This window comes from Cinclus cinclus, chromosome 12 (assembly GCF_963662255.1).
Source record: "Cinclus cinclus chromosome 12, bCinCin1.1, whole genome shotgun sequence".
NCBI classification, from domain to species: Eukaryota; Metazoa; Chordata; class Aves; order Passeriformes; family Cinclidae; genus Cinclus; species Cinclus cinclus.
Window position 1 is genome coordinate 16513801 of NC_085057.1, and position 20128 is coordinate 16533928.

At 39.8% G+C, this 20128-nt stretch overlaps 1 protein-coding gene across 1 annotated transcript in view; it reads left to right on the forward strand.

Moving 5' to 3' along the window:
- The first annotated feature begins 396 nt into the window (after nucleotides 1-396).
- DOCK3 (dedicator of cytokinesis 3) overlaps nucleotides 397-20128 on the forward strand; it is a 105123-nt gene continuing 85391 nt past the window's right edge. Inside the window, exons 1-3 of the mRNA XM_062500450.1 lie at nucleotides 397-512; nucleotides 15289-15370; nucleotides 19731-19791. Coding sequence (XP_062356434.1) covers nucleotides 397-512; nucleotides 15289-15370; nucleotides 19731-19791 — 259 coding nt within the window. The remainder of the gene's footprint in view (nucleotides 513-15288; nucleotides 15371-19730; nucleotides 19792-20128) is intronic.

Below are 20128 nucleotides of genomic sequence, written 5' to 3' on the forward strand. Positions count from 1 at the left end.
AATTTGAGAAATAGGATTGACTTGGTTTATTTGATAAAATCAGATTTTCAATGCATAAACTATTTATTTTGCATCTACTTGGCTATCCCAGTTTCCTCAGTCCATTCAAATTAGAAGTGTTATAAATAGAGACAGAAAGCTCAATCTAGCACCTATATCTGAGGCAGAATATATTTGAGATTAAACTTGATGGTGAGAGGAGAGCAGGTTCTCAGTTAAAATGGTCAAGTTGGTCAGGTGTCCTTTATTTAGAAGAATATATAGAATACATAGAAGTATATAGAATACATAGAAGTATATAGAATACATAATATAGAATATGTAGAAATGCCAATGGTTCTCCCTGGTTTGGATCAGGTGGACACAATCCGTCAGCGGCACGGAGAAGCCTGTCGGATGCCAGTGCCTCATCACTTCTTCCTCAGCCTGAAAAGCTTCACCTACAACACCATTGGAGAGGACACTGATGTCTTTTTTTCTTTGTACGATGTCCGGGAAGGCAAACAGATCAGGTAGGAATTTGTCAAACAGCTAAAAAGCTTCCTAGGAAAAGAGTTGGAGATAAACATGTGGTGTATTCTTGTGGCCCAGCTGGAAGGACAGAGCTGGTAAATCATGAGTTGCTGGCCCTGCAATCCTTATTTGGGAATATCAGAAGTGTTGGTTTTTGCATAGGAAATTTAGTGAAGCATTAAAGGCACGGAATAGTTGAATTTTTTTAGTTTTCTGACTTTGCCTCCAGACGTTACAGAAGGTCTTGGTGTCTTGTTGCTTCCTCCTTAGGGCTGTTGGTTAAGAAGCACAAATAATGACAGGGCCAGGCTGTGGGGCTGGTTTGAGAAGGGACTGCTGTGTGCCTCTGTAACTCTCCTCCACTCCTTGCCTTCCAGGCCTGCCACAAAATACCTTTTTCTCACTGTTGTATTGCTCTCAACATAAACTCCTAACATTCATCCCTGTGTCTGTGCTCTCGGTTTATTGAACTAATTGGTGCCAGTGTTAGCAAACATGAGATGGGCTGGCTTTTTCTCTTACAAGCATGTGTTTTGAAAACATCAGAGTATGTAGAAGGGCATTGCAGCATTTATTTTGTGTCTTGGAAGTTTTGCAAGTGCAGCTTGGTCTGATCTGAAGAACACCATGTTTGTGCAGTGCTCTGAGTTTTGGTAAAAGCATGTCCTGACAGTCCCTTGCTGCCGTAGTCAAAACTCTCCCAGTTTTCAGCAGTTAGATTTAGATTTGTTTCAACGTGAGGAAAGAGCCTTACAATGTTCTTTCCTCTCTTTGGAAGAAAGCTCACATTAAGTGAGAACAGTTTTGTATCTCTTCAGAGTATACCCCACTAAAATCTGGGGAGATATTAAAAAGCTCTTATGACTTGATAGTATTTCCTAATATCCAGCTTAAAACCTTCCCTGACACAGCTCCAGTCCTTCCCTGCTGTCCCTGGGCACAGAGAGCAGGGATTGGTACCCTGATCTCCCCTCAGTCTCCTCCAGGCTGAACAAACCAGGACCCTTCAGCTGCTCCTCCTAAGGCTTCCCCTCCAGACCCTTCCCATCTCTGCAGCTCTTTGGACACTCCAGTTGATGTAGTTTAGGACATGCCTATAATTACTCTCTTGAGAGAATTACCAGAAAATAGCTGTTAAGAGGGAAAGGTGAAAATGGAAAACCAACCCAAAAAAATTTACCTAACTAGTTCCTATTGCAAAGGAGTAAAATATTAAATAATTTAGGTGAGAAAAGCTGCCAGGAAGAGGAAGGGACAGGCAGACCAGTTGCTGCCAGCAGAAATTGCTTTGAAAGGAGACAAACTGTTTTGGGTTGCAGTTTATAGGTAAACACTGAGTGGAGAACCTTAAGGAAAGGGTTTTGCCAGTGATAAAAAAAAGCAAATAATAGTTGTAATGAGAAAAAGCACAAAGAGTGGTTCAGGCAAATTTAAATATATACACACTAATGTTTTTTTGTGCAAACAGTTGTTATTGCTTAGCTCTTTGCATTGAGCATCAGTGGTCTGCTGTGGTGCAAACAACATAATTTTTACATTTTCTTATATCCCAAAGAGTGTTGGGGAAGAAATATGTAACGAGGCTGAGTTCTGTTTTGTAGAAGAAACCAGAAAACAGACACAAACACATTGCTACAAATTTAGAATTATGTTTTTATATCTACTTTAAAACATTTTCTTTCCTCTCAGGAAATAGTACATTAAGGTAAAAAAGGCAAGCAAGGCTTCTGCACACTGCACTCTAAATGAAAGGGACAAATTGACTTCTGAAATAGTCTGGAGGTTGATAAATTTCTTAACCAAGCAGCTCACACTGGAGGCTGAGTGTCTTTCAGCATTACTGCCTTGGGCATGTGCTGGATTACAAACCTCCCTGAACCTGTTGCTGCCAAGAGTTATTTCCCAGGCAGGTGAAGTGAAGAATTGCTGAAAATTCCAGTGTTTTTCAAGGGCTGAAGTAACAGCATGCACCGGGTGTGGATTGGCAATCAGAAGGTTGGAGGTGCAGCTGAAATGCCATTGGAGATGGCTCCCAGGTTCTGAATACAAAAATATTCCTGTGGTTAATGGCTGTCAGCAAAGGAGGAACAGACAAAGGATGACAGTGGGGAGCTATGGACAGCAGGAATAACATCACTGCCATCAGAGGGGTCAGACCTAGAGGTAAACACAAGGAAAAAGTGACTTCAGTTTTAGTCTGACAGAAATAGAAAAGGTAATACTTGTAAGTAAATAGAACTTGAAGGCTCAGATAAAAGGGGATTAAAGTTTGTCTGGTTTAAAGTATTTGGGGTTTCTTCTTTTCTTGCATACAAAAGCCACTAGTCTAGCAACTTTGTGACTCATCTTTAATACCTCACTTTGTTTGCTAAGTGGAAGTTACTGGGAAATGATGTGATAATTGATCCAGTTTGGATTATACCCAGTAATTATATCCCATTGTGAGACATACCATGGCATGAATGCTCATGGAATGATTGAGTTGAGAGTAACATCAAAAAGGCAGCAAAGAAAATGTTACTGTAAAGATGGTGAACTCAGTGAGGATGGTGTCAATAAAGATCAGACACAGGTAAACTGATATGGAGAAAAGACATTGGAGAGTTGTCTGCTTCTCAGTGATACTGATGAAGAGCACAAAAGCAAATTGCATCAGTATGAAGGAAAGATTAAATATATGGGAACAACAGAAAGTCTGTATCATGTCCTGTGGTGAAATGGAGTTGGGATAAAAAAGGATAAATGAAATTGCACAAACAAGGATTGGAAGAGACAGAAACCTGTAGAAAAAATACAACTACCAGGGGGCATCAAGGACAAAAACAAATTCTATAATGCTTTACCAGCAAAAAACCCTTTTTTCAAATCAAGAAATAACTGAACAGATTAAAGGGGACATTAAGCCATGAGCAGATGTTTCCAAGATAGCTGGAGTATTTAATGGCTGTTTTGCCTCAATCTCCCTAAGAAGGTCAGCTGCAGTCTGATGACAAATGTGAAAAGTTGTGGGGCAAATAAACTACTTGTTAGCACTAAGAAGCTAACAAAAATGGTAAGCAAAACAAGCACAAATCACATCAGAGCTGACTAATTTTGTTCTGTTATATGGCAATGCATGTCCTGCCTCAACAGAGGAGAAGTATTAAACTTGATAAAATGAAAAGATACAGGCTGGGTGTAACTGCTCTAGAGGAAACTGGTAGACAAAGGGATGCAGAGTGTTATTTGTGCTGGAAAGATCCAACAAATAAGAGATATATTTACATTTTTGACATTTTTAGCATGATTTTGATGGGTGAAAATAAATTAAATTCAGTAAAGCAGGAAGGTTTAGATACCTATTTAATAACTTTTTTCTCAGAAATGCATAGAATTATGCATAACTTAGAAAAATGACACATTCAGAAGTATGATAGTGGGTTTTTTTGCTGAAAATGAGCTTGGTAAATCCACTAACTGTTGTAGTATCCCAGAATGGTTTGGGTTGGAAGGGACCTTAAAGGTCATTTCATTGCACCCCTGCCATGGCAGGGACACCTCCCACTGTCCCAAGCTGCTCCAACCCCAATGTCCAGCCTGGCCTTGGGCACTGCCAGGGATCCAGGGGCAGCCCCAGCTGCTCTGGGCACCATTCCCCATTCCCACAGGGGAGAATTTATTCCTGATACCTCATCTAAACCCACTCTCAATGTGAAGCCATTCCCCCTTGTCCTCTCATCCAGCCCTTGTAAAGAGTCTCTCTGCATCTCTCCTGTAGGTTCCCTTCAAGTTCTGGAAGGGGCAACAAGGTTACCCTGAAGCCTTCTCTTTTCCAGGCTGGACAATCCCAGTTCCCTCAGCCTTTTGAGTATGGAAAAGGATAAATAAATTTCTGTCTTACTTTTTCTTTATAAAGTTTATGTTTAAACATGTGTGTTTTTCATTCTGCCTGCGTCTTCAACCAGTTACCCTATTTTACACACCACTGGGATTTAAAATTTTCTTGTCATCTAGAAATATCCTTAATTATGGAGAGTGAACAGAACAAAAGAGAAGCTCTGATGTGATTGAATTTGAAGATCTGGGGGCCTAAGCAGAAATTATGCATGGAAAATGGTGTTGTGCATATTTCTGCTGGTAAATCCTCCACCTGCCTCCTTGTACTTACTGAGCCTTTGCCATTCCCATTTTAGCACCGACCTCCTCATGACTGGGGGTTTGGGAGATGTGCAGAGTGCCCGTGGTGCTGCTGATGGGAGTCACTCAGGAAGTCCTTGTGGGCATTTCTCATACAGAAAGTGCTCAAACCTTTTGTTGTGAGACCAGGTGTTCTCTGCAGTGTCTCTTTTAAATATCTGCCATGTCTTTGGGGTGAGCCAGGATTGCAACCACTGCAACACAGGCTGGGAGTCTGATTGGGAAACATCTCTTTCAGTGTTAAAATTTCAAAGCAGTAGCCAAAATGAGAAAAAAAACCATAAGCTTGCTCTTTAAAGCTCTTGCTAATAGGTGATACGGAAAGATGTTTTTTGTGGAAATGTTCTCATTTTGTGGGTGGGTGGTGGGGAGAATGTGAGCAGTACAGTCTGTCCCAAGTCTTCTCTTCAGGATTTAGCACCATTGACAAAGCAGTTCTCTGGAGAGAAACATGGTTTGGAAACATAATTATGGGCTGAAAAAATGCTCTGGGTCTACAGCAGGGTGGTTGGATTCGGCTGCTCAAAAGTCATCTGACATAAAATCATCTGCCCCTATTTTTCAGGGCTGAGTCAAATGTTCAGTGGCAATGTTTGGCTGTTAGTACTGCTCTGCAGTGGGGTTTGCTGGTAACTGCAGAGGTAATGGAGATACTGATTTCCCACTTGTAACTCATCTCTGGATCTTGGGACACTTTCCAGCCAAATTATTTTCTGTGATAAAAATCAATGGACAAATGTGTGAATAATTCAAGATACTAAAGGGATAAAAATATTAGAGAACATTGTTGTCCATATAAATGTGTCTTTGTAAACAAGTAAATTTCTGGGGCATGACCAAACTGGATTTGGTTTAACTAGTGTGTGAGTGTTAGAAGTTTTCTCAAGCTGCTACTTTCTTGTACAACCTGGTCCTGTAGAAGTCACAAAACTGCACTTGAGTGACCAGGGGAGTCTGTAAAAATAAAATGTTTGTGCCAGCATTTAGGTTGAGTAAAATGAAATGCACCACTTGGAAACACTGGATTTAGAAATGATGAATTTGCAGGGGATTTGATTTTTGCTCTTTCTGTAGTAGGAGTTTCTGAGACACAGTATTCAAGATTCAGACGTCAGAATACAAATCTGTACCAAGCTGCTGAAGGTTACCTTGACAAATTTGACAAGAATCCCTCATCTCTGTTTGTATTTAATGATGGCCCTTAGCTCCATGGTTCTCATCATCATTTAGCCATGTTTTTTTTTCTACTTTTAAACTGTCAATAGGAATGTATATCAGCTGCTAAAAAAGTGTTAGCAGGAACAGTGTAGCTAAAATTACATTGTGCTTACACATGCCATCTTGAATAATTTTCCTGTAGCACTTGCTAATGCAGACAATTACCACTCTCAGGAGCTTCCATTTCAAACACTGAGCCAATTTGTGAAATGCAATGGCAAATTTCCCTCAAGTCCTGTCCAAGAAGGGCTTTGAGTCCTTGTGCAGGATCAACATTCTTAATGCAGGGGCACCTGTACAGAGCATCTCTGCCTGCCCAAACCAGGGCTGTAGAACTTGCACAAGTTCTACACACCAGGCTCTGCTCAGGCAGAGGGAGGTCTGGCAGCTGGGAGTGGAGAGAGTGGGGCAGGTGAAATAAAAGAGCAAGACTGGCATTAATAAGGTCAGAAAAAGGAAAGAAGGGTCACTGGGTAGATAAATATGGTTGAAGTTGAGTAGCTGAAAGAGAAATTGTTAATTAATGTGGAGGGATCCACAGTAAAAACTGTGTCAAACCAGTCTGACTGCATTCTCTTTCAGAATATGGGACTGACCTGAAGATCCTTTCTCTGTTGTTTCTTTCTCAAGTAATGGCTCCAGGAATACTGGGACAATGTGTGGGCATTTATTCCCAGTTAATTGCTTTAAAATATTATCCTGTTCCTTTATTGCCAGTTGCTATGTAAAGAAGTAGAAAATTGTATTTTCATTTTAATTGTGAATATGTGCTAGATTTTCCTTTTGTTATATTTTTAATAGCATAGCTATTTTAAAATAGAAAAGTTATCTCATTCGCTGTCAGTATAATGATTTGTCTGCTGGGAAAAAAAATAACTTTGTATCACACCAAATTATTTCTTTAATATTCAGAAAATTTTCCCATGGATTAACCTTACCAACAAATTAGGGTTTTTTTCTGCTTAGTAATGAAAAAAGCCCATCTTTCAATTTTTACCTGTCTTCTAGCAATCTGATCTGTTAGAATAGCTAATCCTCCATCAGCTCCTCCTGTACCTTAGTTTCCTGTGGCTTTAGTATTTCAAGGAAAGTATTTATCTGAGTTTTGTGTAATAGATAATTCATAGCAATAGTAATGGTAGCAGCATGAGTTTTTCATCCTGCTCGAGGCAAACTTCCCCAAAACCTCAACAAACATTAAGGAATGTTGCTGCCCACAGCAATGGCCTTGTTCTGGTCACTGCAGTGACCATGGAAGATCTGTGAAGTCTGCTGCACACAGACAGCTGGGACAAAGAGCCTTTCTGATAGAATATAGAGCTTCTGAAAAACACAAGTTTTGTCATCACTGAAGACAAAACCTGTGGAGTATTTTAAAAGGTTTTTTGGTGGGTAGATTTTTAGAAAAGAACGCAGGAGGAGTAATGCATTTTCATTTTCTCTGTTGGTTGCTGACTTTCATTCCTGGGATCTCTCTCTCTGGAATCTGCACTTGCCTGTTTTTGCTGTTTATTCTCTGCCTTGTTAATAGTGTATGCAAAAGAAACTGCTGCTGTCTGGATTGGTATATGAAAGTTGCTGTAAGAGATGTAAGTGATATTATTAAAGATGTTAATTATTTTCTACAAAATTACTATTTTTCCTAGCTCCTATGGAATTATTAATATGTAGCTGTTCCAAAGCAGGAAGTTTTACAGATATCCATCTTATTTTGTATTTCTCACCACCACCATCCTCCTTTCCCCACAAGTGGGAGCTTTTTGGGTTGGGGGTCAAATATGATGTACAAATAGTCAGGGATAGAGAATTTTCTGTAGAGTTGTTTTGATTTTTTAGTTGTTAACAGGAAGAAATCAATGAGTTGCAGGCATTGGAACTTCTTCCCTTTTCCTGCAGGTGAGGAATGACAGTGTGTCATAAACACACACAGCTGGAAGAAATTCTGCTCACTCAAGGGGCAGCAGGGAAATCTGTGCTGTTTAAATGTGTAAGTGAGCACAGAGAAAGCACTTCCAAGTAATTTTCTGTCTGTAGGAAGGCCCAGTGTATGGAATCCTCTCATTACACTTGAGGTCTTTCTGTAGCAAAATTCCCCCTCAAAAGCCAGTTCTGTGTTCCTGACAGAAATTGTCCTGTGCAAAGCTCTTGTGGAGCAAGAATTAAGTGTGACAGCTTCTGTATCAGACCTCAGAAACATTAGGTCCTTCCATGGTAGACATGGTGATAAAATCCTTATTCTACAAAATACCTGTAATCCAAAATTAGAAGTCTTCCCTGCAAAGTTTCCTTCACCTGCCACCTGGCAGGTCAGCCTGCTTTGCCTTCCATTAGTTAAAATCACCATCCCTGGGGAATTGCTCTAGATGACTGAAGTCTCTTTCTTTTTCTTTTTTTTTTCTTTCTTTTTTTTTTATAGAAGCCTTTTCTAATTGACAGAATTCCTTTCAGGGATCAAAATATGTACCTTTCACGATGGAAATAACAGAAAAATCTTCATGATGGTGTCGAATGTTCAAGTGTGGCAGAGTCATGAGAAGCCAAGGAGAATGTAATTGGTGCTTAGCTCCCTTTCCCCTGCAAACCTCAATAACACACTAACATTTTGGTGGTTTTCCCTTGAATGTGGCAAGAGAAATGACAGGTAGTTATTGTCACTATTTTCTGTTTCCATGGAAACCCAGTGTTTGCAGTAACAGTCTTACTGTAAGCTCTGTAATCCTCCCCCAGGGCTTCTCGCCAATGTGGTAATTTAATAATTCATGAGCATTAAGCCTGAATTTGCTGGGAAACAAACTGTGTTGCTTGGAGCCGTTTTCTCAGGGCCAGATTCATTTCCCTCACAGATTTGGTGTTCTTTTCTCTAAGATGTCTTTATAAAATACACTCCATAAACCAAAGCAGTGTACTGTGCCTCGGTCGTTTGTAAAAGCGGGGTTATTGCAGAGCTGCAGGATAACACAGCTCGGGAAAGAGCTCTCCTGCCTCCCCCAACAAAAGAAAAGGGGAAAAACCAAACACGCTCTGTGAGCGCTCGCCTGAAAAGGAAGATTTTTAAATCATCTATGAGTCACTGTTGAGACAGTGAGCAAACTGAAAGTTCAGCAGAGGTGATGCTGCTGTCTCCAGGGCTTGGCAGTGACCACTATCAATGATGGATTGCTCAAACACTGCTGGGATCTGGGAGATGCTGTTGCTTTACACTGGAAGTGGGAATTGAGTTCTTCACAGACATGGGTCCATTCTCTGTATGTGCTCTGTCTTCCTCTTGCACTCACACTGAGCATGGAGACTCATTCTGTGGAGCTCTGGGACATTTTGTTATTAGGCCAACCTTACAGCAGCTGTAAGGATCTGGATTTTATCCCAAGAGGATAAGCAAAAATTAGCAACTCTAAAAGATAATCATGTTGAACAGAAAATAAACTTGAAAAGCTTTTTCAGAGGATACTCCTACTTATTAAATCATCTTTCAAGAGTAAAACCCATTATTTTTCACAATGGGAAATCACTAAAATGTCAGTATAGGTACATGCTTTCTTCATGAACATGGGACCATGTTCATGAAATAAAGTTCAGAAGGCCTGAAGCGAGGCTTGTTTCCTTTTTAGAAAGTTCCTCCAGGGTGTTCTGAAAAGCATCAGGCTGCAGTGCTGTCCTGACATGACCATTTCAATCACTGACACTGGTAATATTCTTGGAGTTGACAAACTCGAGAGATCTGGACAAATTTCCAAATTCCAATTTCCAGTTTGGCCAATGGAAAGAAAAGAAGCCTTATGTTTTCCTTGTGTGGAGTTGTGCAAGCAAATATGGGAAACCTCATGTGGTTATAGTAGCTGTATTTGCAGGGTGCAGCACAAATGGAAAGCCAGGCCAGTCTAGCCCAGTTTTCCTTTAGCTTCCAAACAGGGTGGTGGGGAGCAGTAATTGCTTTCTGAAAAGCTGCTGCCTTGGGGCTTTAAAACTTCTGCTCTGCTGGGTCAGTGCACTTCCTCTTTCATACAGAACAGTTTCCCAAGTTAAACCATGCAAATATTAGCTTGTCCAAACTATAAGGTTTTGAGACTGCAGTTCAGTTTTCTCTCCCACCAAGCCCCAGGGATCTCTTTCGTTGTGTTTCTCTCCTAACTTAATTGATGTTTTGTAACAAGCTCCTTTTTTTACAGCTTTAAGAAAATGCTTTGATCCTATACCAGTAATTCCTAACATAATTCCATTCATCTGGTCAACATACTGTCCTTGTAGAGCTTGTACACACAGGAGCAGGAAGAATGCAGTGTTTGATGGCACTGATGAAGAAACTGCCTGAAATGTGGTGTGCACAGTAAGACTGGGATATTTTGAAAGGAAATGTTGGCAAGGTTGAGTTGCCATAGAGTGACCAGCTCATCCCAAGATCTCTCCTGGATAGCCTGTGTGGAGCTTGAGATTTATCTGGGACAAAATATGGTGCTTTTACAGTAGCATCTTCAAATGTTTATGGTGCTCAATGCCAGCTCAGATGTTACTCTAGAATTATTGTCAGGCATATTAACTTTCTTTAAAGAAGAGACTAGAGATTTTTTGGGGAGGGGGGCAGGGGAGAAATGAAATAATATCATGCTTATCGTTTATTATTTAAACCAATAGGACTGAAAGGAGATGAACTGTCCTAGCTAGACAAGTGTTTGTAGCTTATTCCTGCAAATTTCTGGCTTATGTAGCAACATTTTCAGATTTTTGTTCCTGAGTTTGTATTTTGCATTCAGGTAAGGTTTTGCATGGTAATAAAAGTGTCAGAAAGAAACCTGGGGAGACACCAAGATCAAAATCTAAAATACAAGTTGTTATATGATCTTTTCTGCTATCACATTACCCCTCCACCTGAGCAATTCTATGTGTATCATGGACCAATATCTATTTTTAAAATAACCTGGGTTCTTGGCAGAGGTTGGTCACATGCTAAATTCTGCAAATCCAATTAAATACACCTTTTGAGAAAGGACTGAGGTATTTTTAATTATATTGGGGGTTTTCAGTGTTTCCCCTATTTTCTCTGGAAATAAGAAGCACTGAAGAAAAGAAGAAAAATTAGGGAGCATTTGTACCTTTTCCCTTTCAGTGGTACATTGGAATGAAGAGAGTTGAAGGAGGTTTTGTTTCTGGGAGAAGTAGCTGCTGGACTATTATTTAAGGCAAGGGAAGGGTATGAGACGTGAGGTTTTTGCCTAAGGAGATTGAAACAATAATGTGGTTCTGTTCCCTGCTTCAGAAAACCACTCTCCTATACTTTGTTAAAGAATTAATTTTTTTATCCATGTTCTTTATCACCAGTCTCCAATTCAAACAGAAAATTGATCTGCAGCCTCTCTGCATACTCCCACAGCTTCAGCATGATGCATTTATTAATCCTGTACCTACATTCCCAAATTGATGCTTAGTCAGGATTTTTGCCTTGAAACACCCCCAGTAATGAAACTTGTCCTTGAATAAATACAAGGGGCTCACCAGTCCAGCCCAAGCTCTTTGCCAGCCCTCTCCTTCTGTTGTCATCTTCACACATTGTGCAGAGGACATCACAAACAAACCTCAACAACAAAAACTCCCTGTGGGCATAGTGCCACTCTGCTCACCCAACAGTAAATTTTGTCCCTGTTTGCCCCCTTTTTCATGCTGGAAACGTAACATCCCAAACTATTGATGGCTTCCTTCCTTTCTACAGAGTTCAGTATGGTCCTGCTTTTCAGTCACTTTGGGGCAGCCAAGAAGTGAGACACTACACTCCTTTCATTTTTCCTCCTTTTCAAGTGAATGAACAAGAAGCTGTTTGACTTTGCTTGTTAGAGCAGTGATTCTTATATTTGAGGAGCTATAGCAATTACTAATCATGAGAATGATTGCAAACCCTGGCTTAGTGCTGCACAAGAGGTGGTTTCACTATGATGTGAATTAGCACAGGAGGAGATGCAGCAATTAGAGTAATTGGAGCTTACTTATAGCATATAGGAGCAAGAGGAATAAATAAGCTTTTGTTTTAGATACTGCTTCTGATGTGGCATGTCTTGGGTCTGAGCTCAGCAGGGTAAAATAATATTTTTTTTTCTCTATATGATGCATTTATCTCTAATTTTATGAGATAAACCCTGATTTTGGTGTATATTCAGAATAGCTTAAAACTTTTATTGGGTTGTTGGTGTTGGTTTTGGTTGTGAGGTTGGGCAGCAGTAGGATCAAGCAGTCAGATTGCATCTCAGTACCCCCCATACTTAATTTCCACCACTCATCTGGCAGTTATAATTACTGGGTTTTTAATTAATTTCCACATGGAGTTTGTTCAGATTTCATATTTCAGTCTTACTAAACTGGACATAAAGTTGCCTAGATTCTGTACATGCCCTGTCCTTGCAAAAGATAAGCTTGAGGAAAAGACACACTGGAGACTCAATTTTTTCCAAGGACATAACTCTTAAAAGAAGAAATTAAGATACTGAATTGATATTAAGTTTCTTGACCCTAAATGTGTGTATTTTTGTCTAAAAACAGACCTGCAGTGATAGATGAAGGCAGTGGATTTTCAGGTGATTGGAAACAGGGTTATTCTTCCGGATTTGCTTTGACATAGAAATAAGTTTGCAGTTGTAAAATGGGGAGCAGCTGACTAACTAGTTCATCATGTGAGTTCACCAGTGCAAAAAGGTTCCAGTCCTATTCCATGGACCATTGCAGGGATCCTGACAGTATTGGCACCAGTGAGACCTTAGCAGAATAATAATAGAATTGGACAATAATAGTAAAAGTTCTTGAGCAGTAGCAATATCAGAGATTAGAGGAATGCTGCAGATGAGAAACAAACCCACAAGTTTAGGAGAAGTGATGTGCAAGGAAAAGAGGGAGAACTGGAGCTGGCTTGGTCCTTTGGGGTGGCCACTTGGCACTGCTGCCCTGTCACTGCCTCCTCTCCATGGGTCTCCTGTGGGCAAATGCCTCTTCCTGTTCCACAGTTCTCAAATGCTGCAGTTGCTCAAAGTCCCTTTAATTATTTATTCACACAAGCTCAAGAGGAGGACTCAAGGGAAGACTGGAAATTAAAGGAAGGTTATTATTGCAGTGGTGCTTAAATAAGGGAACAGGTGATCAAAAGGCAGGTGAGAGAGGTGGGGGCAGCTTCATTTCTTGAAAAACACTGGAATAGGGGGTCAGGAACCAGATTTTCTCCATGGCTTTAGCAAGGAAAAGATGAATTGCAAATTTCAAAATATTTCAACTTATTAATGGAGGAAAACCTTGCAAGAGACCATCAAGTGAGTCTCAAGTCTCTGGGTTCTTTAAAAGCACACTAAGTAATACAGCCTTTGTTAATGAAAGAAATCTATACAAGCAGCTCAGCTCAAAGACCTGGCAGCCCTTTCCCTGCCATTGTCTGAGGGACAGTCTGCACAGGATTTTGTGGCATACAGTATTGCATTCAGCCTCCTGTATGGAAATGAAATTCTCATTAGAGCTGAAATAATAATAAAAGAAGAAAGAACACTAAAAAAATACCCTGTTTTGAAAGTTCAAGACTACATCTTACTGGAAATTTAAAATACAGGATGTAACACATTGATTTATGTATTAGGTAGATAGAGATAGCTATGAAGATGTAATGTTGTTGTAATGTGACTGTCAGTGTAATGTTGTGAGGTTCTAGTGTTATCCTGCTCTCTATGTAACACATCACAAAATTCTTACTGAAAGAATGGATTTTACCATGCCATTAAAGTATTTGGTACAATGTTCTTAACTTACTGACATCTCAAAAGAATCATCAAATGTCTGTTTCTTATGGATATCTTTGTGGCATTTCAGCAGTCTCTGAGGTGAAAAGCATCAGTAGCAAATTAATTAAAATAACTGAATAGGGCTGTGGGACACAAGGAGATTGGAGTTATAGTGAGTGACAGGGAGAGTGAAACAGCCAGAGAGGATGATTTGATTGCTGAGCATCATTAACTTACAGAAATTATCATGCCAAGGTGTATAATGAGATGTATGGGGTTATGCTGAAAAAATTAAGGACCATCTGAACAAAAGTAATAGTTCTGAAAATATATCAGTGTTTATAATGGACAGGTCACATGACCTGACAGCATAAAGCTGTGTGGAATGGCCAAGAGGTGATGATAAATCACAGGATGAGCAGGAGCTCAGCTTCACCTGTGTGGTACCCCCAGATGTGTGAGTATTTATGGTGAATGGTCCCAGTATCAGACTGCTACAATCTTACAGCTTTAAACCTGTTCCTGAAACGCTGTTGAAAAATTTCACTGTGGGTGAGTTCTACAAAATGATTCCAGCACTTTTTCTTGGATTTTTAGCAGTGTTAAACTGCTTATTTGTGTGTGGGGATATCACTGCTATCCCTGCCCTGTGAGAAATGAGCTTCTCTGAAGGGCTCTCTAACGCAGCAGGGTGACAAAAAGCAGTGGCAGTGCACTGAAATCAGGCATTTCCCATGACCCATGTGCTTTAACAGCAGGGATGAGTGGCCCTTGGAGCAAGCTGCCAAAAGAGGTCGTGTGGACACTGCTTTCATTTTCTTCAGGCCAGTGGTGGATAATATGTTGGCAAATGTATCAAATGAAGGTTACTGGAATTGATGCAATTGTACTGGATAGGATTGAAAGGATCTGTGATTACTGGAAGATTTAATGATGTGCTCTCTTTTTATTTCTGTGGACATCTAGGAGGAAAACTGTGGTCAATACTTAGGGGACTGTTGCACACTAGGGAAAAAACTGCTCATCAAACTTACTTGTACAGATAAATTGTCTGTCTTAAGAAGTAATATGAATGTCCATGTCTTAGCATGCATTGTGAGGATTGTTCATTTTGCAGTCTGGCTAAATGTGCTGGTTTTATTCATCAAAGGACTGCTAAATTTGATTGGTAAGAGTTATATCAATTGAATCTTAATGTATTTGAATTAGTGTCTTTCTTCTAGAAATGTTCTATGTTGAAGGAGATTGCTTAATTGGTATTCTTGTAACTTTTAGTTTTGAGTGGATTTTAATGAACTCAGTTTTACCAAAGGCAGCGTACCCCTCAGCAAGTTTGCCTTAGCCTTTGCCTGGAGGACTTGTAATGTGTACAGCTTCTGTGCTTCTTATGTTCACATTATTTTAATGTTATTGCATCATGAATATGCATCAACACAATGTTTTCACATGCAGACTACTTACTATTAGAAATCTGTGCTATTCCGTGTAATTTTGTATAAACCAGGGAATACAATTTAATAGACTTTGAAATTATAGAAACCAGTGCATCTTTTTTGAATAAAACCCAAATCTACCAGTATTTTTCTGTTGAACTATATATAGGAAAAGCTCATTGTTTTTTTACCATTGTTTGTTTTTTCAGTGAGAGGTTCATGGTGAGGTTAAACAAGAACGGAGGCCCCAGGAATCCAGAGAAGATCGATCGAATGTGTGCACTTTTCACAGTACGTGTCTGCTCCCTTTCTTCTCCCCTCATGGGGTGGGCTTGGAGGTTTCCTGAGGGGAAGCAAACTCAGATCTTCTTCTCCAATATAATCAGTAGAACAGAAATAGTTTTGTTACAGTTTTGACTAAGTGTTAATACAGAAAGTGAATGTACTTCTATATTATTTTTATGGCTAAGTGAATATTCTGAAGTACTTGCATTTGTTCCTGCAGATAGTTTGAAATTTTTAATATTTTCATTGGATGTGCAGTGCTTAGATAACAGAGCTTAGGAAAAGGCCGTGATGGCCTGAACATAAAACAAGGCACTTTTTTCTGAATGAAAACCAGACAAGTGTTATTCCTTGTCCTGTCCCTACCTGCCCTTGTCAGAATTCCCTTCTGCTCTGGTCTTAAGTTGTATTTAAAATTCCCTCAGAATCAAGTGTCAGACCATCATTTTATCTGCTACTTCTCAGAAAGAATATGAAAATCTGGAGGCACTGAAACTTAACAGCTCCTCACAGAATAACTGTAAGGAATCTCAGATCTCAAGTGTGATAAACACCTTCCAGCGTGACTCACCTTTAGTTACTGCACATGATGGAAGATCTGTAGCAGAAGTATTTTTACCTTCAGTGAAGAAGAAAGATGGCAGGGCTTTGCTTCTGGCAGTTACACTGTCTGAGGTCAGGCAGGGCTGGATGCTGAACGAGGCATGGTCCCCAGCACTGTTCCCTTCTCTCCCTAAGGAAGGCAGCAGAATTCCTCCTCCTAGGGAACAGAATAGATTCAGGTGTAAGGATGCTCAGTTCTATCTCCACCTGGATCTAGGAGATGCAGTCCAAAAGTAGCACTGACCTGGATGCTGACATCAGTAGCAGTTCTGGTTTTGGTGCCATCAGTGAAGTGCTGTCAGCTGATTAAACATCAGCAGAGGTCACAGTGCCACCCCAGAGATGGTGACTGAAACCCAGAGCCTGGCCCTGCTGAGAGAAGGTCAGCAGGGGTTAAGGTTCATGTCTGAGTCAGATGAAAGGCTAGAGTGCAGCATTAGGAGCTGTCCTAAGGAATATTCACAAAAGGCAGCACAGACTTTGCATCAGCTTTGGCACTTTCTGACCTCTGAGGTTCATCAATTTGGAAAAGATTTTCAGCATCCAACTTCCCCAGCCTCACCAATGCCACATGACTTGGGGTCATGGGACAAGTGTCCTGTTTCTCTCTGTGTGGTGAACACCGTGAAACAGTTTTGCTCTGGTGATCTGCAAACCAGCCCTTTCACCCTTTAAAACATAATTATAAATTACAGCCAGGGCCATAAGACAGTTCCAGGAGAGACTTGCTGCATATTCTCAGTAGGGCCAGTCTAGTCCAAGAGCAGCCAGCTCTGGGATTGCAGACGTTTGCCAGTACAGCCCCAGTCCTGACCAGAGAAAGCTCCTGAGCTCCCTTTCCTGTCACGATGCAAAAATTCCAAAGCTGCTGCAGTCTCAGCTCTCCAGGGTGCTCAGACTCCATCACTGGCTGGTGGAGATGCTTAGACTCTCTCACTCATCTGCTATCAAATGTGTACTCCACATAACAAGAATTATAATGAATGTATACTCTATGTAACAGGAATTATAATTGGAGAAATTATCTGTGCCAAAAACCTCACGCTGCTAAAATGGTATTTTTCATCAATGTGTTCAAATAACTTTCCAAAGTGTGTAGTAAAAGAGCAATAAATATTTGCTCTTTTGAATAACCATTTTATCTGCAGTGGTTCTATCTTATCATAATTTCTTAATTATTAAATGCTTCTAAGATAAGATAGTTCTGTGATTTTCAGGTCTGCTCCCAGCTTATGTTCACCTTTACTTTAAATCTATTTATTTATTTCCTTGCCCTCCCTCACCATACCACAGTATTTTTTAAAAACTCTAATCTTCCCCCAAGGCAAGCAGCCCATATCTTAGATAATTCAAGGGATCCCTGGATTTTTCTGCTATCTCTATTACTTCAAAGGGTTCAGCTGTCTCCTTGTGTAAGATATCAAAATTACCCAGACTTTGGTTTTACATCTGCTGTCATGTCATAGCAAAGGTGAGAAACTGCTTGCTCTGGAGATCAAAGCTCAGGAAACCTCATCCTTGTGCATGTTAGAATCTGTGCATGGGTCTGAATTAAAATGTAACTATACTGTATAAGATTGTTATTTTTGTTAAATACCTTTTTCTCTGTGGCCTATGAGGCTGGCAGCTGAATTAAATAACTAATTAGTGACAGAGAGGTATCCTTGATTCCATTGGTTTGGGGATAGTTGTGATGATATTTGGGTTTTTTAACACACAAGCAGACCTTTCTAGAAACCAGCATTGTAAAGAACTAACCATTATTGTACAGTAACTCTCTTCCATACCCAGTACAGCTGGGAAAATTTAGGGGTGATTTTCTAAAAAGCCATTCAGTTAGAGTTATAATGAAATTTTGTTGTGTATCAGTCAGTATCATTTAGGAAGCTCAGAAGGGTGCAGGAAATAGCCACCCTGTGGATGCAGTCTTAAGAATAACCAGTAAATGTAGTTTATCCTCTCCTGGTCCTAGGAGATGTACATGGATTCTCTGCAGAGGAATTCTCTGAAAACTTCCTCACAGAGATTGGGGCTTTTGATTGTTTGGTCCATGTCATAGTAAGAATTTCTTGCCTTGTGAAAAGTCACTGCTATACAAACTGAAATGCAAGGCCATCTGTGCCCACATTTTTTGCCTTTTGCTGTGACACAGTGTATTTGTGAAATTGGAGAAGCAACTAAAGTGTGAACCCATCAATATGTTCATGCCCTGCCTTTTTCTGATGTTTTGACAGCTGCCCTTTGAAAAAATACATCTTTAAATTGCTGTTAATTAGAACTGGTAATCTGATGGTGTAATAAAATTCCCCCTGTCAAAGCACAGACATTTTCAGGAATCTATTGCTCTCTCGAGCACTAAGTATTACCTTCAAGTTTTTTTGCTTTTTGAAATGTCTTGTCAGGCATTACTGAGATTAAAACTATGTCAAATCCCTTTCGATGTGTAACTTCATGTCTCCAAGACATGCAAGATAAAGGCTACCATATGTTACCCTGGTATGTTGGGTGATGGAGAAAGCCTAGAAAGTGTGTTCCCTTCTTGGTGCAGCAGCAGAATCCAGCCCGAGGAGGAAATGCTAAGGATGGTTAATGTGGCTTCATTTTTTGGCCCTGGAGAGACAGATGTGCTGGTTAGCAGCATCCCAGACAGTGGCTCTCCAGCTCCCTGCATATGTTGCCCAGGGAAATGCAGAGGTGCTTTTAGAGAGCAAGGAGGTACAGCCATGAATTTATTACTTGCCTGCTGTAATTTAGCAATATAACACAACTGGGAAGGGATTGAAACTTCTCCTTAGGATAAATTCCCTTTATGCCTTGTTCTGAGTCACTGTGCCATCTTCTATTGTAATTTGGAGTTGCATTGCCATCTTAATCTCACTGGCTGAGGTTTGGGTTCTCAAGTCACATGAGAAAGAAATTCCCTGTGTGATTTAAGGTTCATGTTTTAGCTTTCAGTAAAAGGCAGGTTTTAATTCTAAGTTGGTTCAGATTAGGAATGACGGATCTTAAGATGTCCACAGTTTAAATTTCCTCCCTTCTTTATATAAAAAATAGCATTATTTCCTTTTACAGTGGTTATAATACCATGTAGTTGAGGAGCTTTTTAAAGAAAACCATGAGATTTTATCTGAATCAAAGACTGTTCCAGTTAATTTTTGTGTAAGTAGTACCTGACAGTGAGATCACAGCACTTAGTAGAGAAAGAGGCAGCAGCTGTTGCTGTAGAGCACGAGGAGCCTTTTTGCATCAGTCTAAAATAAGGATGAATATTCTCCTGGTACACAGTATCTGTTTAAAATCTTGTCTGGGAGGTGAGTGGCATAGGGAAAATTGATTTTTAGGGAAAAACATTTCTTAGACCTTTCCTGTCAGTAAAAAAAATTATAAAATTGCAGTAGGAATGTCTCAGAAGTTGCTGTTTGTTTATGAAGTTATCAGTGAAAACTACAACATATCAAGGAAATTGCAGTTAAGGTGGCTTCTGACTTATGAATGCAAAATGCTGCAGTAATGAATTATTGAAAAGTCTCCTATGTGGATTTTCTGAATTTTTTCTCAGAGTCAATAATACTTATTTGTCTTCATTAAATTCAGCTTTCCTTTTGCTCTTCTGTAGGTTCTCCTTTTCCTGTTGTTTGGTTTTTCTTGAAGCTCATTTTTGAAAATCTTAATCTGCTTTTCTGTAACATGGGATTTCAGAGTTTTCATCCACATTTGGTTACAGGCACTTATGTTGCAATGTCTCTTTTTTGCAATCTTTCAGGATCTCAGCAGCAAGGACATGAAGAGGGATTTGTACATAGTTGCCCATGTAATCCGAATAGGTACAGTATGATTTAATGCTTGAAATATATGTAATAAATAGAGCTCTTAAAGTATTTTTAAATGTATGTTTTAATTAGCTGACTTTGAAATGATTTATACATTTAGAAAACTCAGTCATAGATTGATTGACATTCAGACCATATGGAGCTAAGTGTTAGAAAGTTACTGATGACTGTTTAACAGTGATTTTGTTTTTCTGAGTCTGAAATAGAATTTTCGATTAAACACCACATCTACAGGAGAGGGACAAACTAAAAAGGCTTTTTGCTTAATGTTTAAAAAATTCAAATGAGATCTTTTTACTGGTGATATAGCTGTGTTACAGGGCAGGACATC